Source organism: Serinus canaria, chromosome 1A, assembly GCF_022539315.1.
Source record: "Serinus canaria isolate serCan28SL12 chromosome 1A, serCan2020, whole genome shotgun sequence".
NCBI classification, from domain to species: Eukaryota; Metazoa; Chordata; class Aves; order Passeriformes; family Fringillidae; genus Serinus; species Serinus canaria.
The window spans coordinates 43,803,815-43,831,508 of record NC_066314.1 but is presented as its reverse complement, the minus strand read 5'-3'; the positions used below and the strand labels follow the sequence as shown (position 1 = coordinate 43,831,508).

The 27,694-nt window shown below is 39.5% G+C and overlaps 1 protein-coding gene across 1 annotated transcript; it reads right to left on the bottom strand.

Annotated features, from left to right (window-relative positions):
* Positions 1-945: 945 nt before the first annotated feature.
* On the bottom strand, positions 946-18,551 carry METAP2 (methionyl aminopeptidase 2). The gene is made up of 11 exons (XM_030238037.2): positions 18,320-18,551; positions 17,403-17,504; positions 13,970-14,035; positions 13,546-13,648; positions 8,080-8,241; positions 6,205-6,386; positions 6,026-6,120; positions 5,842-5,938; positions 5,214-5,317; positions 2,867-2,982; positions 946-1,737 (listed from the first exon to the last, which is right to left on the bottom strand). The coding sequence occupies exons 1-11, from the start codon at positions 18,474-18,476 to the stop codon at positions 1,485-1,487; spliced, it is 1,437 nt and encodes a 478-aa protein (XP_030093897.2). The 5' UTR covers positions 18,477-18,551; the 3' UTR covers positions 946-1,484.
* Positions 18,552-27,694: the final 9,143 nt, after the last annotated feature.

Sequence of the window (27,694 nt, the reverse complement as noted above, 5' to 3'; positions counted from 1 at the left end):
GAGTTTGAACAATACTTGTAATTGCTGTACAAACCCCACCAGGGTCTGTTATTTTTAAACTGTAGGCAGTACATGACACTGCTTCTCTCTAAATTGCAGCTCACATAATCAGGTATAAAAGGACAAAAATGCAGCTTTCACCCAAAGACAGAGGAGAAAAGAACTGATATTTTTAAGTAAGTTAATATGAACTCTTCTACAGAGACAGGCTGACAATAAAGGAGCACGTAAATAATCTGTTTTCTAAGCACTTACGTTTAAGGCACTGTTACTGACCTATTAACAGAGCTGTCATTTTTATCACCAGTAACTATTGAAAATTTTAATATGCAAATAATGAGGTAAAGATACAGCATTGGAAGACATATTGCATATAGGCCTGCAGAGCCATGGGATTTAGTTTACCTTTACAAATGAGATTCAACAGTCAGATTTCACTGCAGCAGGAGTCAGATAATGACTTTTTATGTCAAGAAAACATCAAATACTCCAGATTATTTTGTCTGCATGAAGTAACTTTTAACACTCAAAAATAGTTTTCCTCATCCCCACCACTTGTGCAATCAAATGTGAACTTTAAAAAGACAGGCAATCACATGAAATTTGACTCTGTGCAGGAGGGTATGCCAATGGCAAAGATTATATAGGCACATACACTAAAGCTGAGTTGACTTCAGCCCAAAGCTGCATCTTGATGCCACCAGCAGCAGAGACCACCAGCTGCATTTGACATGTTCTAATACAGCTGAAGTCTAAACTAAAGACTAGCACACTCAAAACCCTTACCACACACCTTAACTGTAGTTGTCACATTTTGTCCTGTGAAGTGTTGATGACTTCTTGCCCTGTATCCCATCACTGACATGACTATTTAAACAAGCATGAAAGGACAAGTTCCATATGAAGGGTAAGACAAGGTCCAGTTTCAAGACAAGAAATGGCAAATCAAGTTTGTAAAATATTTAATAGAGCAGTTTCCCAGTGGACTCCTGACCAGAATCATAACCAGACTTCTAAAAATTATATATATTTTCAGATTTGAAAATTTATCTTTATTTTTTACAAAATGGATTCCAGGAAGTTTAAAAGGCAATATCATAGAGGACTGGGGCGCAGAAATCAGGTGTAGTCATTCAAAGCATTCAAGTAGGAATATGGTCATATAAATATTTGAAAAGCATCTTTTATCATAAATGTTCAGAACAAAATGTATAACTCATTCCAAACTAAAAATTGAGCTTTATAGCACATATTTCCCTGAACAGAAAAAATAAGTAACTTTTGAAATATTTCTAAAGGCCTGAAAGCTTTTTCCATGGTTAGTTACAATTAGAAGACTTGCCTTAGATTAAATTCCTTCCTTTCCAAATATGGAAAGTATTAACATCAGTCCACTGTTAAAACAGACAATGTGTTGCAAATTAATTCTGGTAGAGTATGTTCCAAGAAAGCCTGGAGTATAAAGGTGCTGAGGTGGCTCCGAGTTAGTAGTCGTCGCCCCTGCTGACGACCTCCTTGCAGGTGGGGCGCAGCAGGATGGTGTGCTCGAACTGCGCCGTGTAGGAGCCCTTGATGTCGCACAGGGGCGGGTACGGATCCACGATGCCCAGGTCGCACAGGTTCTTCAGTGCCATCAGGTATTTGCTCTCCCCCAGGCGATCCAGCCACCGGCGGCAGAAGGCAAGAGTACCAAAGTTTTCGTTGATAACATTTAGCAAGTGTTTCGCTCTTGGAAGCCTTGGAGGGAAAAAAACAAACAAGAGGTATCACCAGCATGCATTCACTACAAAAATAAACCACACCAACTAAGAACAAGGTTAGACTGCAAGGTCTTTTCAGACTGCCTAGACTTGGGATGTCTTTGTACATCAACCACATGTTCTCTTTAGAAAATGAAGTGCACTTTCTGCCTGCAAATAGGTATCCTTCAAAACAGATTGTGAACCTACCTGCAAGCTAAACTAAACACAGGGACAGAAATCTCTCTTAAAAAATAAAAGGACATTTCATTTTATAAAGAAAACCAGAATTCTTCCTGATTCAGAGTGGTCGGTAATCTGAACTAATTTTGGCAGAAGCCTGGTGGTTTAAAATGCTGAGTTTTCACTTCTGAAGTAAATACTCAGTAAGCTTTTTATTCATACTTCTTATAATATACAGGCATAAAAAAATATATATATTTATAGATCTTCTAAGAACTAAGCTTAATTGCAGTCAAGCAGTTCATTTGTGATCTTTAGTCTAATTCTTCCCATCCTCTCTCACCTTCCTAGTATGTGCTAGGGAAAGCATGTCTGCCTGCTATATTTCTGACCCAAGTGGTTTTTGTTTCAGAAAATATGTTGCACTCCTAGAAATGACAAAATGCAAACCCAGTGAAAACAAAAATGAGGAATTTCTTCATTTTACAGCAATGCACTAAAACAAAAACTCAAAACTCTCAAAATATCCATAAAATAAAATAGATGGCACAAATAGCTTAATAGATTCTGGGAACAGCAGTAAGACAAAGATTGCAGCACACAACCACAGTACAGATATTGACTAAAAAACCCACTATACATTTAATACGCAGGTGAATACACAAATAAAGTCTATATATTACTAATCATAAAAAAAAAGATAGGAAGATTGTTAAAAAAACAATATAAAATTCTGAAAACATATTTTCTCAATTTTCAGGTTTTTGGAAATAATTCTGTGTTATTCCACATTAACAATCAAGAGTGTATTTTGTAACAATATCGCTAGTACTGCCCTTCAAGTTCTCTGAGAGCCTTATTAACTGGTGAAGAACATGCATTGTATCAAATTTGAATCCCAAGGGGGTGGTAGCTTTATCAAAATACTCCTAACAAAATCCAACCTTATTGGCACATGCCCGACATCAAAGTTCTTCATATAATGAGAACACTCCATATCATCATGAACAACGCCTTTTCCGGTGCTACCGAAGGTTTCTATAGCATACACTTCACCTTCCTAAGGAGAGAAAAAAGGAACATGTTGTATCAGAATGACACAATGTCACATTTTCATATTGCAACATCTCAGTATTACACTTCTGAATACATGTAATTAAATGTGTATAGATTCAATTGTCAAATCAATGCAGAAAAAATTCAGCATGGAGATTTCACACATTAGAGTTACAGGTATCTCCAAATCATCAACTATTTACATTACTAGCATTTTATTTCAAGCCAGAAGCATCAGCATGTTTCTAGTCACAATTTTGAAAGTCCTTGCAGTTAAAACATTGTCAAGGCATATATCTAACATAGCTAAGAAAAGACATTTGTTACCTGGAAGTACTTCTCCTATGCTACTCAGGTGTAAGTCCTAGGATATGTATAGTTCAGACATAGCAAATAGATGTTGATTACAGACACTTACTGCACTGATGAACTTTCTGCTCAATTTCTGCAAGAATTTTCTGGTAACAGGCGCTAGTATATACCCTTAACCTGCTCATTTTCCTTCCACAAGATGAATTTCTTCAAAAAATGAAGGTGATACATATCTGCAAGGGCATTATCAAAATTCTAGCCAAGAACATATTGAAATGCCATTATACAAACTCATTTCTGCCAAGTGCACTCACACATCCTTAACAGCAGGACTGTGACAGGGACTTAACAAGCCAGGGGTATCAAACACTGACGGACACTAGGAGTTCACTGTTTATTTTATTAAGCTACTTTTAAAGTCACCAGCCCAGAATGAGAAGCCATATGAATAGCAGCAATAGGCTTCAAATTCAAAACAAACTTTTGAAGATGTCCCTGAATATTCAACTGACTCATTTAAAAAAACCAACCCTCAAAAAGCCCCATACAATGCTGCCACAAGATTCACTTAAAACCCACTTTTTCTGAATAAGGATCATCAGAGGCTCTGTTAGTCACAAAAAAGTCCCTGGATTGCAGTTTGATACTATAATTAGCACAGTACAGCAAGACCTTGGCTATGTTTCACATTCTTCATTGTCAGACTCACCGTACTTAATGATGTAGAATCGACTGCGTCCTAAGTAACCTACAGAAGCTGAAGAAATTAGAAAAAGTCTTCTCCCCAAAGCCAAACCATTAACTAAGTCAAACTAAGAAGAACACACAAGTTTTTCTATCTTCCTTTTCCAATACTCTTAATCCCTTTGCACAGTCTTACAGACAACATAGTTTAAACTTTGTCTTTTTGCGCACATCATAGGTCAATGACTATGATACAAGTTCTGGGTGATGAGAGTGAGCCTACCTCAAAAAATAATCCTGTCCAGACCACACCTGTGCCTATTCAGCTCTTACAAGCCTTATCCTGACAGACTTACTGAGGATCATTAGTGATGAAGCTTAGAATAAAATTAAAAAGCTTCTTGTCTCACCACCCATCTTTTAAACCTTATCTCATGAGAACAAGAGCTTCAGTGAAAATGATGGCTAAATCTCAGGTTCCATGTTTGAATACTGCCTTCCTAACTGGTACTTTGTCACATCATGTACAGCTATTGCTGTTCCCCTGCTCCAGAACACAACCCAAACAACAGCTTTGAACTAGCCTCTCACATTAACTACAAATACACTTAATTACTTTGTATCTGCAGAGAAAAACTACATTGGAAGTTTTTCAAGAAAAATACTATATCTAAAAGTACTCACAAAAAGTTATCCAAAACTACACTTCAGATGCATTTATCAAGAACTACCTGAGTGAGAGATGATTTCATTACAGAAGAAACAAACAAGGAGTATGAATGACCTGCAAGTCATTCAGGAAAACTCTGATTTCCTGAATTCCAGTTCAGCACTAAATATAAAATCCTTTTCAAGTTTCTTTTCTTTTCATCAATGTTCCTGAATTCAACATTCCAACACTCAAATAAATATGCAGGAGTATCAGTAAGTATTACTGTGGCATTCAGATTTCAACAGTGGTGGGTTTCTTTTGGTTTGTTTGGTGGTTTGTTTTTTAAATAGCAGTATTCCAAGGTTTAAATTTCAGGTAGTGTTAGATACCTGAACACTCCAGGGCTAAAATGAAGAAGCCACTGAGACAGAACTACTCCTTGTACAGGAGCGTTACACAGTACAGCAGTTACTCCACTGCAATGATTCACCAGAATCACAAAAACCACAAATCAAAAGTGCACAGAAATACTATTCTTGCAATGATACTGGGGAAATTTAACAGAAAGAATAAAGAACTCAACTTACCTCCATTCTTGTGGCTTCTCCTCCTTTCACAATGGGTACTGTTTTTCCTGCATGTATCCTATAGGGCCCAATGGAGTGTCCGTTCAAATTGCGGATTGGCTTCACTTTGGAAGAGAACACGACTATTACAGGCAATTTCCTAACAAATGCTAAACCCTTTAAGGCAATTTGGTTTGTTATCCCATATTAAAAGTACAATAGTGAGTCATCATACTGCAGAGGAACCTAACACAGAACTATCCACGCATCTTGAACAAACACCAGCCAAGACACAGGTTAGTTTGGTATGCTTTAGCAAGGCTTCATTAGTAAAGAGCAGCAACTCCAACAGTAATGAAAGCTTATTAATAAAGCTAAACAGCAAGTATCAAACTATCTGTACAGTTCAAAACTGTTGTTTAGTATTCATCTTATCTGTTAGAGATGCAATATTTGGATGTATAAGCCAAGAATGTTTCTCCAAAGGAAAGGCAAGCCAGCCATAAATATGTATTTATGCAAGACTCATACCATACTTCTAGCAGAAAAGTCTTTTCAATATCCTATGTTGAAATAAATATGTATATATTTTTTATATACAGGTACACACTTCTAAAACAACTATCCCTATATGAAGAAAATAACTTGCCTTGGTATGTTTTGCCATCAATTTCAACTTCATAAGACTCCATAACTTCTTGTATGGCCTCTCCCACATCACAGAGACGTACATCTATTCCAGCACACTGAAAATAAAAATGCAAATATAAATGGAAAATAATCACAACATCTACTGAAAAAGTCTTTGTAAATTACTTACATAAGGATCATACCTTTATTCCAGTATTTGTGGCATCCTTTACAGCTTGTAATAGTCTGTCATATTTCGGATTGAACGTGACTGTAAAAGCACAGTCAATAATACGACCTGAAACCAGCAGAAGTTAGTTAGTTTCATAGTATTTGCATTGAAGAACATTCTCCAAGTTTTAATTAATAAATGAAAACTAACCACTAATATGTGTTCCAAAATCTATTTTGCAAATATCATTGTATTGCAGGACTGTTGGATCTCCAGCATTGGGAGTGTAGTGGGCAGCACAATTATTCAGAGAACACCCCGTCGGAAATGCAAGGCCTGCATTTAAACCATTTTCCTTTATCAGCTTACGTGAGCAGTCTTCTAGCTTTTCACTGAAAGGCAGAGGGGAGGGAGAAGAAAAAAAAGAATAGGACAGTTGTCATTAGGATTTCTTATGATTACTTCAAATAAATCAATGCAAGGACAAAACCTCAGAAAAATATTAAAGCAAATGTTTTTATAACAAACCAAACTATTTGTATGCTAAGTAGACAGACAACTCTAGGCTGAAAAACATAGGCACAACAATCTTTAGCTCTTTGTGTTGTTTCCTCTACCCTTTCTTGGGCAAAAACAAGTCCTTCTCAATTGTTTTTTTTAATTTAAGTTTAACATATTTATCCTTACAAGCTACATTTAACCCATACTTCCTGAACAGCAGAGGTTAGACAACCAAAGTTTAGGCAAATTAAATGCATTCTTTACAATTACTGTGATTTAAAAGGAGGTGGGGAAAAAGGAGGTAAAGCCTCTTATTTATTAAAAAAACTTTGATTATAAAAGGACTTTTAAAAAAAAAACCAGAGTGGTAACTATGATAAAATAAAACCTTGTGAGACTAGCATTTGTTTTTTGGTTTTGTCTAATCTCAAGATGCTAGCTACTGGAAATCCACAAATACACATCCAATGGTGCATTCTCCTTCAGTGTCAGTGAATGAGGTAAACTGCAGCTCACTGCAGTGCACCAAACTCTGATTTTAAGAAAGCCAGAGAAACATGAAAAAAGGGAGCATATTTTAATCAGCAAGGTCCCATAGTCTGAGGTACTTTAGGAAGAACAGTCATGTTTTGAGAAAATGACTGCTTAGATCAGCCAAACTCTATAATTCACTAAGACAGATTTGTTTCACCCAGACTAGTGAGCTGCCTTTCTTCAACTTTCCCTCATGGCATAATATGTCTTTCTGTTATCCTTGCACAGTTACCTTGGGGATCAGCTCTCATTAGCTTTCTTACTATCCTACTCTTGACAGCACAGTCCTCAGTCACACCAGGCTGAAAGAACCTGATTTTGGAAGCTAAACTGTTCTGGATCAGTGCAGTACTTGGACAGTAGACATTCAATCTAGATAAACTGAAGGACAGAAAAAGTAATAGTTGGAAGAGTCAAAAAATCAGTCCAGGCTAATTCTTTCTTTAAACTTAATGAAATTCACATTCAACTGAATCCATTTGCTCAGTTATTTCTTACTAACTAGGAATAAAAAACCTCATTGTGTTTCCACCAGAAACCAGACTAAACTATGTTTAGTCTTCTTTGACTAAACATAGTCCAAACCTTCCTGCTCTGGACTGAATACACAGCCATGCTGGTTTTATGCCTCTTTGTCCAGTCCCCAGCACAGACTGCATCTCACTGTCCTCATGGCATTTCATGACAATTCTGGCAAGCAGCAGCAGTAGTGCTGCTATTGTTGCTTTTCCCCAGCACCATTGCAGAGTAGCAAAGGCACTGAAAACTAAATGAAGCATATAATTGAAGTACACGAACATCATGGAAAGCTTAGTTTAAAATTCAGTATAATCCAGGCCCTGTAAAGCTGCATAAGCTAAAAATGAAAGGGGAAACTTAAAGGAAATAAGTGGCAACACTGGTTGTGTACCTCAAATATAAATCTCCCCAACACTCATTACACAAAACACAAAGTGAATTAAGCACACAAAACTGAGACTAAATCTCTCCCCCTCTGGAAAATGAAGAAAAATCTACAGCTCAGGTCTTCCAGAAGATGTGTGTCCTCACCAGATTTCTATCATTGTCATTCCAGGTTTTATCCAGCTCATAACGTATTTCCTCACTTGTCTGTGTGCCTCTGCAGCCTCCCGAAAATCATTCCAGATTTCCTCACTGGCTTGGTCTAGTGCTTTCTTTTCTTCACTAGTTATTCTCCAAGCAGCAGTTCGCCTTGAAAATGAAATAAATGTTTCAAACAAGTTAGTATAACCACAGCAGTCATTACGACTTCTGTCTAAAGCCTGCAAAGTGTTTATTAACCCGTTAGATCTACATTCCCCTGTGTAAGAAACGATCCTGATTTATACAATTTCCAGAATAAGGAAGCCTATTAAAAAAACCCTAAAAATCTATCAGTACCACAGACTAGCAGCTGTGAAAGGCAGTAACATCCTACCAAAGGCCCAGACAAGCAGGGCGCTTGAAGGATGCCCAAGTTTTCAAAGATGCAGAACAGGAGTACAAAATTCATATTAATGCCTGCAATTCCACCATAAGTTCAGCAGGGCAAAAAACTGCATCAGGCTCTACTCATGCAAGAAGTTTATTTTTTTCACACTCTTACTCATTCAGACAGCGTTGTTCCTGTGTAGAGATGAACCTCAGCACTGTAGTGTGGCTGCTTGGCCCAGAAACTGTTGCTGACACAGACAATAAGCACCTCCAAAATTTAAGAGCTTGCAGTTCCAGTATTATTTTCAGTCATGCTCAGAATATTTAGGTAATAACACCTAACAGAGTGCATGGTAAGTATGACACAGGCCAGAATGTTACTTTCTATATGGGCTGGATGGTGAATGACCATTTGTTACAGGAGAGCACCACTCATTCAGGCTCTTGGGTAGGTTCATAGAACAAATACAGAAATATTTTTTAGTACAGAATTAAGTATAAGATTAGCTTTGAATACATTCTGTATTATGCAAAATCCAATGCAACTATGGTTCCATGAAAGCAAACTAACAAAAACATAATTAAAGTACTCCAACAACTGTAAGAACTTAGCTAGAAGACTTCTCTGACTACAAAGTAGAGATAACCCTTCAAATGGTGAAGCTGTAGCCACATTATAGTGCAAAAAACCCTAGTGATGACTCAAAGAACTCTGTACATGCTACGCAAGACAAAAACTACTAGAACAATATACAGTTACACATGCTAGCAGGTGGGTCTTCAAAGAAAATGGGTGGTGGGCAAGATGGACCAAAGACGCTGAAATACACCAATTTTCAAATTAATGCAAATGAGTTGATTCTAAGCAAACAACTGAGTACACAGAGTGTAAAGGAATAATTTTTGAAATCCAAAGGTGTAGGTTTTTGCCTGTTTCACAGACACGTATCTTAGCTCCGCTTTGGGTTTTCCTTACAGCCAAAAACCACGTACAAGCAAATCAAGAGACTATGCCCTTGAGTTTTGCTGCATTTTAAACTAAGAATATATACTTATATGTAGATTTATAAGTATATATATTTATACTGAGTATTTAAAAATAATTGAAAATATCAAGGAGGATAACAGGCTATTCCATAAATCTTTCTCAGGATGATCAGAGGATACAAAATATTTTGAGACCCTTTTGCTTGTTTCCATTGAACTTTCTGCTTCTTTTCAGATAAAGTGTAAATCAGAAATCCCACATTTACCTTTCTGAGCAATTTTCTTGCTCCAATAGCAAGCATCACACATACTACTCTTACAATTTGCCTCAATCCAGTAAGTTCTACCAAAAAAATTAAGCAACGTGCTGTAAAACCTGGGCTCCTGCACTGCCACAAGAAAACTGGACTTCTGCCAGCACAGCAGTCATTGAAGATGGAAAAGGTGCACTGCAGAAAAACACTGGGGACAGAGACTCAAAGATCCTTTCAGACTGTTCTGGATTCCAGCAGCGAACACCCCTTGGTAGCAAGAATTGCTGACAGAGTCTGGGCAGCTGCTCTGCCATCTGTCACAGACTTGAGTGCAAACTCCAGCAAACTGGCAGGAAGCCATCCTCACTCTGTCTTACTGTATTTCAGCATATAGTCACTTCACACAAGTCAACTGGGGGACAGAACCGCCTCTACATGTTAAAACACTGTATCAGACCCAAAGCAATTTGCTGAAAAAGCTACTGCCACCTGGGAGCTCAGGGAGGGAGGCAAGAATTTCTGCTAGGGCCTAAGCACTTTAGGACACATGAAAAATCAGTTGGTCAGATGAAAGCTTCATGCTAAACATCAAGCCCTCCCACAGGTACATGACCTAACAAGCCTTTTTTTTTTTCCTTAATGTGCTGCCTGTCACATGTCAGCTGAAGAAATTCAGCTCTTGCTCCAAACCATTTGGTGCAGCTTTTCACTCCAGTTACAGCCTGCAGTCTTCACCAGTACAAATCTTTACAGGATCACACTGTAATTTAGATTATAAGGATCAAAGAAATCCAGAAAAGAATTTCCCCAGATTATCTTCCCTCAGATAGTCCAGTCATGCTGGAGGGAAGGGATGCCATCCAGAGGGACCATTACAAGCTTGACAGGTGGGCCTGTGTGAACCTCATGACATTTAACAAGGCGAAGTGCACGGTTCTGCAACCTGGGTCAGGACAATCCCCTCACAAATACAGGCTGTGTGAAGAATGGATTGAGAGCAGCCCTGAGAAGAAGGATTTGGGGATGTTGGTGGACAAGAAGCTCCACATGACCTAGCAATGTGCACTCACAGCCCAGAAAGCCAAGTCATACACTGGGTTGCATCAAAAGCACCGTGGCCAGCAGGTCAAGGAAGGTGATTCTGCCCTCTACTCCATTCTTGTGAGACCCCACCTGGACTATTACATTCACCTCTGGGGCCCCCAAGATAAGAAAGATGTGGAGCTGTTTCGTTGAGTGCAGAGAAGGACCATGAAGATGATCATGGCTGTAAGCACCACTCCTGTGAAGACAGGCTGAGAATAGGTGGGGCCCTGCAGCATGGAGAAGGGAAGGCTCTGGGGTGGCCTCATAGCACCTTCCAGAACCTGAAAGGGAGAGGGGAGAGCTTTTTTCCAAGGTCATGTAGTGACAAGACAAGGGGTAATGGCTATAAACTGAAAGATGGTAGATTTAGATTAGAAGCTAGGGAGAAATCCTTTACTGTGAGGGTGTTAAAGGCACTGAAACAGGCTCCCAGAGAAGTTGTTGAAGGTGTCCCTGCCTATGGCAGGGGGTTGGAACTAGCTCATCTTCAAGGTACCTTCCAAAGCAAACTAGTCTGTGACTCTGTAACAGCAAAGAGGCAGAAACAAGTAGGCAGGGTCAAGAATTCCTTAATTCTACTTTAACAAAACTGGTGTATCATGAAACACTTCTTATTTATTTTCTGCCCTCCTGATTGTATCATTTCAAATTCCCACATCTGCAAGAAAATACACAAGCTTTAAAAAAAAAACCCAAAACCAAACAAAAAAAAAAAACCAAACAAAAAAAAAAAAAAAAAAAAAAACAAAACAAAAAAACCCAAAAAAAACTAAACCCCAAAACAACTGGAGATATAAAAATGTTAAACCTGTTAGTCTGTTGTCTATGGAAGTATTGATTATCTGCCTTTTGTTTTAGGCTGAAATTTGAATGACACCCACTTCTAGCTGAACTTATCACACAAAATACACAATTGTGGGTTGATGAGAGGTAACTTTAGAAAGTACGTGACATTCACAGTTAAGAATAGAAGTGCAACTCTTAAAAAAAACAAAGGCAAAACCCTACTGACCTCAGCATGAATAAGACATGGCACAAAAATGCTCCACCAATATATAAAATTAAGGAATTACTCAGAATATGAAATATCCTGGCATTAATGTCAGCTACTAATTTAAGTAGTGGCTTATATTAGGAAATACTAAAGTAGCATAGCAAGATTTGAATATTTAAATTAGGAAGAAAACTAAGCACATATTTGCTTAAGCACATTACATGAGGAAACTATTTCAGGTTCCTTAGAAGCGTATATTCTTCCTCCATAGCAGAACATCAGGTACAGAAAAGACACCCCACTTAAATCCTGTTATGAAAGGAGGTTTGTTTTTATGGCTTTTATCCTTTTTCTTTTCAATAAACAGTAGTTAAACCAGAGAAAATATTTTAATCTTCAATAGCTGAATATGTATTAGAGGTGTAAAAAAAGTGTGTTAATTGTTAATAAACTATGTACATGGTTAAGTTATTTATTATCTAATTTCCTGGTTTAAATCATATTCTTATGAACATGGCCCAGGTCAAATACTTAACTCTTAAACATTAAACAATGACTCCTGGATCAGCCTGTCAGAACTATGCAAGCACTTCATTAGCATGCTGATGAAAATGCTGCTCTTAGAAATTGTGTTCAAACTAAAGAAATCAAAAAGACGAAGAAGCTTCCTTTAAAGCAAATTTTGATCTCATGAAAATGAAACTATATTACCTGAACACAATTTATAGGGGGTACTGGAAGCATTACTTCTCTTACTTATTTTACTTACAGTCCATGAGAAATAGGCATTGACTTTAAATAACCAATAAAAACAACATTTCAGACTACTTTCATTCTGAAGTAAAAGTCATTGAAATCTAGACAATGCTTTCAGACATACAAATATCTACCTACTCTCTCCCTGTGGTTTAAACTATTTTTTCAGAGCTTTGATTCAATATTTCCTGGGAAGTTTAAAAGTTTTCAGTAATACCTGGTCTTTTCATTCAAGTTTGCATACAATTCAAGCTAATCCTGTGCCATGCATCCTGGGTCTCTCCCAGGTAAAATATGACATTCCACAACACTTCACATAGAGGGAAAAAAAAAATCAGGAAAACTCATTCAAGTTGGTATGTCCTAGTTTCTAACAATGTACAAAGAAATAGTAGTCTCCTGTAAAAACATAAGGGTGCAGATCTCTGTTCCAGTGAGCCACTGGAAGCTGTTGTTTGTTTAGTGCAATTGCACATTATTCCCACGTTACCACAAGTTACAAAAACAGGTGAGGTTACAATAACTACATGTTAATTCCAAGAAAGAAAAGCAAAGTACAGAATATACCATGTAGGCTTTTAAATTAAATGGAGAGATTGACATGTCTCTACCAAAAAATGAATAACAAAAAGTTGGCATTTCAACGGCCACAAAACTGCTGCCTAACAGTAGCTCATCTCCCTGAATTTTAAACCTTCACTCACTTCTAATTCAGACAAAGTTTTTTTTACAAGCTGCCTACTGAAAGTCAGTACCATAGGTCTGAAGGGCATCCTGCCTCACAGCAATTCTGCTCATACTGGCTACACCTTAATTAAAAGGGTAGGGAAAGACAAACATTTCTGGCCTGAAGACCAGTATTCATTGAGTTCCTTTATAATCTAGTTAAAGAAAAAAGGGCAAACCCCAAAGTACATTACTCATTTTGTCCATTTAGTTGCACATTGATATTTTTTTCAGTGCATCAAAATGAAAGCATCTCTTCCTTAAGCTTAAAACACTCACCCATCTTGTGTTGGTGGATATTCACATTCTTCTCCCTTTGGAAATACATTGCTGGGAAATAGATCACATATTGGAATAGAAGGTGGATCTGTCTGGACCTTAGCTGTTGAGTATAAGAAAGTGTTACACATGGGACTCTGGAAATACTAACCCTCTTATTTCAACCATAAAAGTTGAACAGCAGAAGTTATTTAAGATCCCTTTAAGTAGAATCTGGGCTTCTACCAAGACAGCATTGTATGACAACGCCCTCATATTACTATTTAACCAATGCTCAAGGCCAATGAATGCCCTCAATGGCATTCAGGGATACCAGAAAGAAGACAACTTGGCCAGACTTAGCCTAAAAACACAAACTGCACCCCTAAATTTGTTTCAGCTGCAAGAAAAGCACTTGCACACACTTTTTGTGCTTGATACCTACGTCCTTTCTTCTTTTTCTTCTTCTTCTTCTTTTTCCCAGTTGCTCCATCTCCTTCACCCTCTCCATCTATAGGAAAGAAAGTGCTCAGCTGAACATAAAATAATCTTAAAAGAACCAAAGTTTGAATAGAACACAGAAACATCTGGACTATCTGGAAACACTTCTCTCACAGCAGAATTGAATGGATTAAAAAACAACATCCAGAAGCTGCCACCAAACCATCAGCTTTTTCAGTCCCTACACCAAGCACAGACCTAAGAAAATAGTTTCGAAAGTTGACAACAAACCTATCACCAAACTGAGGAAAAAAGAGATCTCAGGTCAAGTGTTTTCGGAAAGTCCTACCTCATATTCCTCTGCTCTCAATTCAGGCAAATAGATGTGTGGAATTGTTAAAGGACACGAGAGAACTGTATTAGACGTAACAGCTGACAAAAAGCTAGAAACTACTGCTTCCACCCCATCTTCTGATGCCTCAGCTAAAAAATCTTACTGCATCTGGAAAGGTAAAGACCCCAAAGAAGTAAAGACGACAGCACTCCAGGCCAGGGTAAATTTAATCTGCAGATAACAGGGAAGGTCACAAACAACACTCTCAGCAAAAGCACTGAATGTGTGAGATACAAGGGTGGTCAAACACTGGAACAGGCTTCCCAGAGAGGTGAAGACGCCCCATCCCTGGAAATAGTCAGGGTCAGACTGAATGGAGCTTTGAGCAACGTGATCTGCCTGCCTGAAGATGTCCCAGCTCGTTACAGGGGCTTGGACCAGATGACCTTTAAAGGTCCCTTCCAACCCAAAACATATAAATCTATACCAGTGGGAGGATTCCAGGGAGCACAGCAGGTAAGCACCAAGAATCAGCCACACCATTTACAGGCACATCTGGGACATAACAGCAACCCTGCAAACTTCACATCTGGCAACATCTAATCCCTACTTCATACTCAGTACTTCAGGTACTATCAGCTACCTAAACCTTCTGGTCCTAAACACAAATTCTTTTCAAAGTAGACAAGTACTACTCATCTACATATAGAACATTTTCAACTACAGTAAGAAGTAAAATTAAAAGAACTTCTAGAATCAAGTCAAAGCATTCCATTTTGAGTGTATTTATCCAGAAGCTTGTATTTAAAAACCAAACCAAAACTGACCAGCTGCTCCAGTCACTAGATTTCAAGCCTCTCATGATGGTCAATATAATCAGCAATTTTATGCCATGATGAGTACTGTAAGTCTGCAGCTGGGGCAAATTTCAGTAGTGTCACTCCTGCCCCTCCCCAGCTCATTTTGGCATTAAGTATCTTAATTTAAGTTTCTGTAACAAATTGCAAACATTAACACTCTGTATCTACAACATAATTCCCCAACCTACCAGATTCTTCATCAATCTGTATTTCATAGGCAACCAAAAATCCTTACCAGTGCATATAAATTTCTTTAAAATGTGATAACTTTGTCAGATTTGTCTTGACCTTGAGCAATGCCCAAACCATTCATAAAAGAAATTAATTAGGAATACTCCAGTTCATTCACCAAGAGATTTCTGAATTTTTTTTTCAAATGCTAGGCCTAAACTGAAGAGAAATCAGCATTTCTTAAATACTGCTGCTGCTATCTGCGTATTGTAGCTTTTTCATACATCACTGCACGTGAAACTGCCAACTGCAAGCCAAACTAGCCCTGTCTATGCTTTCATGTCCTTGAAGACTGCTGCAGACTAACTGTGCTGCCAGCAACAGAACTACTGCATCTGACCAACACTGTTTGTCTTCAGGTTACTTAGCTGCTTAGGAAAAAAACTGTCACCAGAAAAGCAATTTCAGGTCTTTGCAAAACAGAAGTCCAACCTTATATCATTTTGGTATAGCCATTTAATAACTTAGCACAGTATCATGCAAAAATTTTACATATGAGCATATTTCAACGTGGCCAGGGAAATCCAAAGAGCACTTGCTAATCTCTCCTAGAGCTCAAAAGTTATAGAGTCTCCTTTTTGAGGCCATCCAGTTACCGGCTTATCAAGAGGGGAAAAAAAAAGGAAAAAGGGAGTAGGTATTTTATTGATTTTAATCTAATGCAGCATGTCTTATAAAAACAATTCTGAAGCTACACAATTAAGATGGTGAATAGTGAGAGCCACTACAGGCAAGAACACAGCTGTCTTCAAAACACTTCAATTAGTTATAACTTTTCTGCAAAAGTATCAGTTTCACTAAAAAGACATCCAAGTCTAATAAGTGGAAAAAAAGAGAGATTATTAATTCAGTCATAGCATCACTTCATTGTTTAATGCTTTCTAGTACTGTAACACAAATACTAATACTGTTAAAAGGGTAGGAGAGCACAGCATTTGATCTGCAACTATCATTTTTATTTCTTCTGAGATAGGACTCTAACTATTCTATGATTTCAAAGATTTCTTTCCATTGTATTCACTACCCTCCTCAATACTTCTTCCTAAAGCACATATAGTATTAATTTCAACTCCATAATCTGAAAGATACCACAAAAGAAGCCATAAGAATAGATTTCTGTGCAGCGCATGTGCATTAAACTTGATGCTGCAGATTGGTAATGGTCAAAGATAAATTTGTTACTTAATATGTCTCAGCACTCTGACTGAATTTTTTAAAACTTCCATACCCAATTCATTAAAATGACATTCTGGAATCACAAATTCCAACAAGTGAAATAAGATTTCTAAGCAGACTGATCAGTGCTGAGCCAACTTCATATACTAATTCAGAAAAATGAAACAAAATTACCACTTTAAGAAATGTGTTTTCTTAAACATCTGTCAAACCAAAGGAAATACAGCATCTTAACTGGATTTTCCTATAGAAAAGATGGACTTGGTCTGGATTTCAATACAGAACCTTTCAAGGTTCTGGCTTAGAAAAGCAGCTACACAGCACAAACAACATACAAAATGTGTGTCTTGCTTATGGATTAATCTCCCCCAAATCCAATTTTAATGAAAAATTATAATTACAGATGAGCAGGTTTCAAGCCACTGGTAAAGACCATAAAACCTATTAATTAAAATGCTCCCTCAAAATTTTCTCTGTATGTTTTAAACCAAGAATAAGAGACATAATTTGGAACATAAATGTCTACTGGCCGTGGTAATGCAAGTGAGAATGGTTTACAGCTTATCTAATCTCAAACTAAACATTCCCCTTCAGCAAGTAGATCCTTGAAAACACAAACCTTTAACAAAGCCTGTATTGCTGTTACTTTTATATGCACACCTGTGTGACAGCAAAATCATTGACAAAAAGTAGAAACTATAGATAGCTCCATCTCACCTCTCCAAAAAGAAACCCAACCAAAATCATACCAAGACATCTGTAAACAGTCTGTTAAAAGGGAGTCTCGGAAGAAGTTGAAACTGGAAATGTTAAGAGAAAATGTAAGTTATACTTGCCATCATCATCATCATCTTTTTCTTTTTCCTCCAGGGCTTGTTTGTCCAATTGTTTTGCTACATCATCAAGAGCACCTTCCATTTCTTTATCAGTTTCTTGTCCTGTTTGTAAAGTTAAAGTATGACTTACTGTAAAACACTAGCTCCAAGTTAGTAACCAATAGCCCCCAAAGCTTTATAAAAACATTATGTTGTACTCATCCCACAGACACCTGAGCACCTAATGCCTTTCTCTCTCTTAAAGCAGCCCCAGAGTGTAAGGCTGTAGGGCAGTACAGTGACGGGTGCTGTTAATTAAACCTGCATATAAAGGTAGATTAGCCGGACACTTCTGATTACTTTTTTCTGCCAGTGTAACTAATTCTTCTTCCCATAGCAGCAACCTGCTCTTGTGAGATAATATGGGCGTGAAGTAGATAATTATAAACGCACAGCACGATCATGGCTAACTGACGGCCTGCTAAAACAAACCCAAACCATCGCGCCTCTACGCTATTTGCCCAGACTTGCTCCAGCTCTCTCCGAGAACTTGGGAGGGGTGCAGAGCCTCCATCAGGCGGGATGACTTTTACAGCGGCAGTCTTACACCTTTTTCCCCTCGGGGCATAGGAGAGGGTGAGGGAAGCGGTGGCTTCTCTTGCGCACATCGGAGAGGGGAGGACATCCCGGCCACGGCCGAACGGCAGAAGCATCCTACGGGCACCGCCAGCCCCCTCCGAACCGCGGGGATCCCGCTCAGCCCACACCGCTGCCAGGGGCCGGGATAGCGGCCTCGGCGGCGCCCCGAACCCGCACGCCGGGACCCTTGAGCGACCCACGTCCGCCCACAGCGGCGACCGCTTCCCGGTGTGCCGGCCTGAGGCCCCGCACGCCGCTCAGCCCGTCAGCGCAGGGTCGCGGAGCGGCCCGGCCCCTACCTGCAGGGCCCGCTCTGCCCTTCTTCTTCTTCTTGCGCTTCTTCTTGGCGCCATCCTCGGCGCCGAGGCCGGCCGCGCCGTCCCTGTCCTCGGGCTCGGGAGGCAGCTCGCCGTTCAGGTGCTGCTCCCGCTCCTCCGGCCGCCCCACGCCCGCCATGTCGCCGCGGCCGCGCCGCCTCGCGCGCACGGAGCGAGCCGGGGAGAGCGGCGGGGCCGGCGCCACGCTCTGTGGTACGCGCGGGGCACGCCGGGACGGCGGAGGACTCCGCCGGGAGGGCGGGAGGGGGCGGGCCCTCCGCCGCGCACGCGCGCCGCCGCCGGGGTGCGCGCGCGGGCCCGTGAGGGGGAGGCGGGGGCGGGGTCCAGGCCGCTGCCGGCTACGCGGAGCGATAAAAAATGGAGAGAAGGAATCTTATAAAAACAGCCCTTTCCCTCAGAAGGAACAGCTGCTACGTTCCCTTACAGCGCGTAAGATTGTTAAGGTTTTGCCATTTGAGGCCACTGAGAAAATGTGACTAACACGAGAGATAACTGGTGTACAGAATGAAAATAATACAAGGGGGAAAAAAAAAAATCACTTGTTCCAAGTCACAAAGAGCAAAAAAGGGAAGATTCTAATACATGATAAAGACACTGCCTTGTCCCATTTCTACTACTCTAGAAAAGCAAGGCAAAATGCCAAATTTGCCAACATCCACTAGTGAAGTATTAAATCAGCCCAATCCTTAAAATTCATTTACTGAGTTTATACTTCTCACAGGTTTTCTACTAGTATAACCATGCTGGCTGGAAAATACTTTTCCTCCTTGGTATACTTGAACATAACATGATTTGGTATAGTGCCATAATAATTTATAACATGTAAAGGTTAAAACCGGGCCTTGTTTTGCGTAGCTATGTTTTCAAATGCTTCTGCAGGCAGGTCTTTGCTTGGGAAAACTGGTAATGCCTGGTTCCTCCCTGAGGTACAAATTCTGCCCCCTTGGCCCCTCCGAGGCTGGCTGATTCCGTCTGCCCCTTTCCTGGGTCAGACCCATGGGCATCTCCTCACTCCTGACCTGATACAATTCCCAGCAAGAGCAGAACTCAAAAGGACTAAACTAATGCTCTAGTACTGATCAAAGTCCATCCTGCTCCAGGCAAGTGTCATGGCAGCATGATATCCATCCACTCCTCTCACACTGAGAATGGATGACATGAAATGGTGCACTAACGCTGCCTCAACACTCTGGATTTATTGCTTTCTATTCTAGTCTTTTAATGAGGTAGAAGCAGAATCTACAGAGCTGGTTTGGTTTGGGGTTTTCTTGTGGATGGTGGCAGGAGAAAGGGGGAGCATCAATGATCAAATTCCCTGAATTTTCCATTTTGATCTCTCATCTTACACCTTCCTGTTGTGTGTTTATTGTAGTTGGGCACTGTAATGGTCCCAGGATATCTGACAGCAGTGATTTTTGTGGTTTGCTTTAATCCATTAGTCTCTCCTACATCAGACTGCTCTACCCTTTGCTCTGACCCCTCTAGCACCTCTGAAAGCTTGAAAAAGAGTGATTGTGCTCCTGTTCCATTTGATCTGGTCTGTGCCAAAACAGGTTGCCAGATAATGGATTTTGTTGACTCTAGAAGTGAAGTGACAGATAAAGGAGTCCCTAAAGTCTACAGAAGCCCAGAGAAGACAGAAGGAGAGATATGGGCCAGAGACAGATAAAACAAGAACACATCTCATGCAGAAGCTGCAATCATGAGATCTGGAAATGCATCAGAGGAAAAAAATCACAAGCAGAGTAAATGTTTCTGTGGTCAGCTGAACTAACAGAGGCAGTTTTCTCAGAGATTATTTCTTTCCACCCCAGAATGGCTCTGCCACGATTCATAGTCACTGTGACACTCAACACAGAGGGAGAGATGGCTTGTGCCACATGGTTCAGCAGTTTGGCCTGTCTCTGTTTAGGTGGGGACATTTCTTTGAGCTGCTATTGTTTACTCAGCTGACGATTTTTGGAAAGGCTGTCCAAGTGTCATTATGTTTGGGTGTGTTATTCCACCAGTTTTGTCTGAAAATGAACCTTCACATAAACCTCCTTTCTTTAAAAAAGTAGACTGAAAATAAATTGTAGAGTGGTGTCACACTTAACTCAGCATGGAATGTAATAAAACCTAGCAGAGTGAAAGCAAACTGTGAGTGAGCTAGAAAAAGCAGGATTAACTGAGTGTCTCTACAGTTTGAGATGGTGTTATTGGACCCAGGCTGTGTTCATCAGGCTCTCAGGGGAGAGGGCGCATTGGACAAAACAAAGTTAAGCATTTTCCAGGTTATGCTGCTTCCAGACCCAGAATTAGCACCATATATAAGAGAATATGGATAACTAAGAGGGGAATAGCATGATAACCAATGTGCAAAAATAGGGATGCTCTATAAAAAAAATTGCACAGTGGGAGTAAGAAGCTGGCCTGACTGCACTGACAAAGCAAGCATTAACGTGAACAGGCTGACAACTGGTTCCACATTCCCCATCTGGCTGCTTTTAAGAGGATCTAAGCTCATGGATGCAGAGAGAGTGAGACACACCTTGTAGAATGCCCTTGCCAGCTCAGAGTTTTTTGTCCTTCCTCTATTATTGCCAGTCAGCTGTTCCTAGCATTTAATACACATTATATTAATGGATGCTATTTTCCCCAATTGCATGCTGTACTAGACAGCATGATAAGGTGAAAGTATTGGCCAGGCTATAGGCCAGGAGAGACCTGTGAGTACCATTTTGAGCTGGAGGTTTTTGTTTTCTCACTATTTGTTTTTCTTAACCAACCTCCCAGACAAAGGCAGGCAGTGGCTGGGGAATTAAGGGAAGGGCTGAATGCAGTCCAAAACATTCAGCAGGATTTGAAACACTTTTCTGAAAGACAACTTGGAGAGTCACCTCCTCTTATTTTTCTTCTAAGGAGATTGCTCCAATTGCACTATTTTCCGAGCAAACAAATTTATGATCTTTTTTAGGGCATGTTGTGTTTTCTTTCATGTTTTGTTTTCAAATTGTATGTAAGTGTCAAGAAATGGCATGGAATGGAGTGGGGGAGCTGTCTCTGACAGCTGTGGTTTAATCCTGGAAAGAGGGTGTGCAAGGACAACTAGGGAGTAAGTGGCCTATATCAGCCCCCAGAAGAGTTGAACAGTGGGATGTTGTATTTGTTTCTGTTTGTATTTCTGGGACTGATGCCCCCGTTTATGTGTTTATGACACTTTAATACTCTTTTTCCTAGCTCAGGGCCAAAACTCATAGTCCTTACTCTGCTGTAAAAATTCACTGAAGTCAATGGGAAAATTTTTATGACTAGACGTTTAATATTAGGCCTAAATGCTGGAAGAAGACAAGGAAATGTTTCCTGCATGAGAGCAAATATGTCTTATGTACTCTAGAAGGAAAGATATTCCTTGTCACCCATTGCTGAGGACAAAGGATTCTTGTACTTCCTCAGTCATCTCTAAAATTTTCTTTTGACCTAGATGAAGTAGCAAGGTCAATGTGGCAAAACCAGACAAAAAATTTGCATTTAACTCTGTTCACTGTGGTCTTTTTTCCACATTCCTTAGTGATTGTTTTTTTTTTTTCTTTTTTCTTTTTGCTGAACACCAGTTAGATTACAGCCTGTCAGCTGTAATCCGAATGTACTGCCTTGCCTCAGCTGGTGTCCCAACATCTGTGTCCCTTGGAGGACAGATTTCAAGGGATGTATGAGTGCTTCTGAAAAGAAGCAAATTTCACCTCTCTGAGTGGTGAAAGTCACCATGAGAAGCACAGTCTGCTGAGTGTGTACTCAGACTGGGACAAAGCAAATGCTTCTCAGTTTGCATCAATAGATGCATGCTGTGAAATATGAAAGTAAGTCAGCTTATGGCCTTCTTTAGAGCTTACTTTTCAAATTGCTTTTAAACTACAAAATTCATGTGAACAAAATATGTCAGTGCCTCAGGAAGACTCCTGAAATTTCTGTGACAAAGAGCTATTGCATTAGGTAGGTGTGCAGAAACATACATTAGGACATGCTGCAGTGAATGTCTCCCTGACAGCACATCTCTGTGCCTGTGCCTAATCTTGGAAAGGGATGAAAGGCTACAGAGAGCCGAGACCCTAGACTGCTGTTTTTAAATAATTTTTTTGGTATTTATGATGGAGTCATAAAAATTATTTTTTTTAATAAAAGCATCTTTCTTGATGTACTTACTGAGCCATAACTGCAGATGGAAGCAGTCTTTTTCAGATAACAAACTGAGACATTGTATAGCCTCAGAAATAATTGTAGGTAATTTCTCCTGAAAACCCTAGTTTAGAGTGGTATGAACCTAAATTATCAGGAAGTTAAATTTTGAACTTGAGATTTGTAATCCATTTTATATAATTTAATACACTGATGTATTAAATTATATAAACACAGTGAAGGTTGTTCTTTTCTTATCTGAAGAAAATTTTCAAGACCTCGCACAGAAAGTAATTTAGCGTGAAAAACACTAATAATTTCTTTTCCACAGCCTGCTGACTAGCAGCTTTCCTCTGGGTTCTCTGCTCCACCCCTTCTGCATTCTGGAGAGTAATGGAAGTAATGTTTACAGCTGCAGTGCTGGAGGCAGTACATGTATATTTCTTTCACCAGGTATTTTCTTTTATGCTCAGGATAGTCTTCTATTTCACCTTCACACCTCCTCCAGTCTTAAATTGGAAACAGTCGTTCATTTTGCTGTAGGTGAAAACTAGAATGAAAGAGAAAGGCAAAAAACCAGAACTGTTCTTGTATTTCATTGTAGATGTTCTCCCTGGCTTTACTGCTAGGTAATGGTGTGACACCATTAGTGGAGGGAGCAAGGAAGATTCTGTCAGCTACTTTTTCAAGGAAAGCACAAAACTTACCCCCAGGGTAGATGTAGCCAGGACAGAGCAGGAGAGACAGGGGCAGCACTGGGCTGGAACTGGCACTCTGCCATGCAGTGTGAGCAGAGAGAGGAAAGTGGGAAGGTGACAGTGTCCTACATCTAACCCTACCTCCTTGAGCTGTGATACCTAATGTTCATTTCCGCTGTCAGCATTTCATGAGTTTAATATATTTAACTTAAAAACTTTGAACAGTTAGTTATATAATGCCACAGAATAGCTTTGTTCTACTGTTTTGGCTTGGACTGAACAATAGCACGTTGCTGGGTGCAGAGCTCTGTGGATTTCATGAAATTCATGTCTGCTGACTAATGTACTGGGAGCCAGTGTTCACAGCATTCCTCTGGGGTGTGACTCCCCAGGATAACTGGGTTTTAAGTTCAGATCTCATCACATTTGCTTTAAACTGATGTGTTTGTTCCAAGGACAAACCTTGTTTTGCTGAACTTGCTTTGGAATTTCAGAAATTTACTCCAGATTGTTTCAGTTTATGAGCTTACTTGTGTGCATTTAGAGAGTGAAAGAAGCTACCATTGAAACTGGAAAGGGTAACCGTGTGGTTACAGCAAAGCTTGTTTGTGTTTAGAGGCTTGAAGACTAAGACTTTTCTTAGTAAACTTTCTTTGTAATTTAGATTGTAAAACTCAAAAAAATTAAGAAATTTTCCACATTGGCAAGCCTCTTAATTATAATAAATATGGCCCTCTCAAAACAATAGAAAATCGCAGTTTCCAAACTGGAAAAAAAACCAAAACAACAAAAAAAACCCCAACAGTAAATAGGATAGATAGAATGAGTAGCTGCTGGAGAAAACGTTTTTAGACACTCCAAGTTTTATTACATCAAAAAGTTCTTTGCATGTGACATTTAAGAAAGGAAAATTTTAGATTTATTTGGTTATCATTCTCTGGAGAAAGAGTAAATAATTTTACATTGGAGAGGAGAAATCAATACCATGTTAAATTACATTGTATTGCGCTTCAGCAGGGATCCTGGTTTGTCACTGGCTGCACTAAATCTCCTCATGCTGCTTTGCACAGGTGTTTCTAAGCTTGATCTAGGAGTGTCTTCCTTGGGAGGAAATGTGGCTCAGTCTCAGCTATGTAGGGGCACACTGCCAGCCTGTTCAGATATGACTGTGGCAGCAAAGATAACCAGTTTGCTTTCTGGGGTTTTTAAATGGGACTGGTCTCGCTGAATAATGCAGTTGGTTTTTTTTCTCCTCAGCCCAATTCAAGGCAGGAGTGTCATCTGTACAGAGGAGCATTCCGAAAGGCATGAAGATGCTTTCTTAAAGAGTGATACAACTAGAAAATAAAAATATCCAGTTTTATGATGTGTCCCTGTGTAAAACCTCTATGAAGGGCTCAAACCCAAGGATCTGCCCAACATCTTTGATCCCACAGGTAGATGAGCACTCACCACAGAACATATTGAGTTAGTCCATGGCCGCCAGCAGGAACTTGGACAGAAATTGCAGCTCCTTGCTGGGTATGAGACTGGTAACGTGCTAACCTGTTGCTGGAGAGAGCTCAGTGTGAGGATTGATTACCATAATTAGCCCTAGAAGTCACTAGTGTGCAAAAGTGTGGAACCAAGTGAAGCCAAGTCTCAGAAGAGGTTGAAAGTGGTGCTCCTGAATCCAAAGGTACAGAGTGTGAAATCACTGCCATTGGAAGAGAACAATGCAAGAAAAGCTTTGCTTTACCAGTCTGCACTACAAAGGAAAGAAGAAAACCTGAGACAGCACCAAACATGTCTTTCAGAAGTAAAGGTAAGGTCATGCTGTGTAAATGTGCTGTGTTGTAATGTCTCCAAAGGGTAGAAAGTACTTTCTGTGAAGTCTACACTCTCAGCTGGCTGCTTAATCCAACATGCTCAACTTTATATCTTGTTATACTGCAGTTCTCTGCATAGCAGTGTTTTAGGACATGATGAAATAACTTTGCAGCTGAAGAAAGAGGTACAAACACTTAGAAGAACAAAGCCAGTGAAACTGGGCAATGTTTCAAACCATTTATCAAAGCATTTTTAGTCTCCTCTTTCAAGGTGAGTGATAGAGTCATAACATATTGCGCCAGCAAAAATATTTGCATCCAGAGCATTTCATTCAGCAAGTGTAAGTAATCCTCAGTGCAGAACCACAGGTTGGGGTCAAGACCATTCTAGCTCTCTAGGTGCTACTGTAGTCTTCCTCTTAAAAAAAAAAAAAACCAACAAAAAACACCTCCAAAACACCTTTGGGTTTATGTTTTTGAAAGCAGACTCGCCCTTTAATATATGATCCTAAGCACTGCAATCTGTTTTCTTCCTGTCTAGCTCCTGCTGTGCCAGTCAGGCACCCATCACAATCAGCTTCTCACTCTCATCCAACATCTGTGAAGAAAGAGGTAAGAGTTATATGGCTCTTAGCAGAGGTGGTTAGAATTATGCAATACCTGAATAGCTATTCTGAATGTCTGATTTAACTGAAGTATGGATTAGCATAAGGGAGAAATTGTCAAACAATAATTCTCCTTGATTTTTGGATAAAATATTTTTGTTAAATATCCAGTCTTTCTCTGATTATCTCTGATCATCTGCCAACAAGGTCTTCTACAGAGCCACTGCAGGTCTACTCTTTGCTAGTATAATACAGGGTGACTAACTGCTTTCAGATATTATATTAAGCCTTTTCCTACTGGAAACCATCTGATCACATATATTATACATAATTCCACTTTTGCTCTGAATGAGAAAACTAATGGACTAGCTAAAAAGTTCTTCACAAGGCATTATATCTTAGTTTGGTTCTGCCTAAAAGATGGACAGATTTGATGATCTGAAGGGAAGAACTGCTTACTCTGCACTGATCTTTTGATTTCTTTAAGGACATTGCCATGTAAAACCAAAAAAAGCATTTGTTCATTTTCTTTCTAATGCTGGCCATGAAGTTGGTCAGGTGCCACTGGGGCTGCAGAATTGAAATTCCTTGGCTGGTGAAGGTTAAAAGTGCTGCAGAGACATCCAGCATCCTAGCATGGAGGATCAGCTCCATAACCAAATAAATGGGAACTGAACTAAATGAGACCATCTCTTCTGTTGTTTTCTGAAAATGTGGCGTCCACTTTTTTATGGCCGTAACAAATAATTTCTGAAATGCTCTGGTGTAAATTTGCATGCTCTTATTGTCTCTGAGCTATTAAGTTTGCAAGAGTATTGATTCCAGCCTTAGCTCTTGTGCTCACAGGCAGCCTCTTACTCTTCTGTGTCAGCAATCTCAAGATTGTGCACATTTCTTTTCAGCACTCTGCCAGTGCATCTGCAAGTGCACTGTATAGTCTGGCAGCTATTGGAGTTTTCTTAATCCCAGATGAACACGTAAAGGGTTGAGACAACCAATTTCCACTAACCTGTCCATACCCTTTCCTGTCTCTTGGGAGCTCCCATTTGCTTAGTCTGTCATCACAGGTTTATTTTCTTGATTTGATAAAGGGAATGACGAGCAGGAGGTAATGGATTTCGGTGTCTACAACTCTTACCCGCTAAGTTCTTGTTTCTGAATAATTTACTAAATAAAATATTCCTGCCATAGTGCAGCTGCAACCCCAGTTGTCTTACAGGACAGGCTCTAGACTTCTTCATGCTGCTTATATTTAAGCCTTCTATCATAGTATAAGATAGCCTTAACACCCTGGAGGATCCCCATACAGAACTGGACAAGTGTTTAAAATGTATGGTAGCTTCCAAATACATCATCCATTCTCTGATTACCAAGTAGAGTGCTTAAATAGTATAAAGGAATGGAGGAGGTATCAGGATAGTTAAGATTTACACTGTCTGATCAATTTTCCAAGGAAGAAACATTGAAATTTATCAAGCAGGCTCAGTTTAAATGAAAAATCTTTGCTGATAAGTAATTGTAAGTATTAATTACTTACAAGTTATTAAAGTTAACTTGTATAATTTTGTCTCTGCAGCACAGTTTCTGAATTTTTACTGTTATATCTTGCTGTTTAACTGACAGTTCCTGTGCACTAGCAAAATTATATGCATATTCAGATTTAATCTTACGTGGACAATCATCATTCATAATAAAAGGTATAGTGGTAAGTGGCTGTATAAAATCAAGCAGTTTTCCATGTGTGAAGTGTATATGCTACATTGTATTGTATAATATAGTACACTGGCATATTATTCCTCATGAAATGGGTTATTATCACTGCTTGATTCCTTGGGGAGCTGAGTAGCCCAAGGTCCAAAAGATTAGATGCTGCAGCAAAACATGGAGTTTGCATTTTTTGGCTGGCCTCTGTATGTCACCTTCCAATTTCTATGTAATGTGTTTGCAGAGCCAAGAAGAGCAACAAAACCCTTATTGTTTGGAGCTTTCACAGGAAACAGCATATTTTCTGATTATTTAAATAAGCGCTGTTGTCTTCCCACCTATGAGACATACCATGTCTTAGAATTA

Bases quoted from the DNA above. Each gene is read 5' to 3' on its own strand.
- METAP2 (XM_030238037.2), bottom strand. From the start codon at position 18,476: ATGGCGGGCGTGGGGCGGCCGGAGGAGCGGGAGCAGCACCTGAACGGC. The intron at 6,387-8,079 runs GTGAGGACACAC...TCTGCCTTTCAG, and splicing joins ATGACAATGATAGAAATCTG to TGAAAAGCTAGAAGACTGCT. The intron at 5,939-6,025 runs GTATGATCCTTA...TTTTATTTTCAG, and splicing joins CCACAAATACTGGAATAAAG to TGTGCTGGAATAGATGTACG.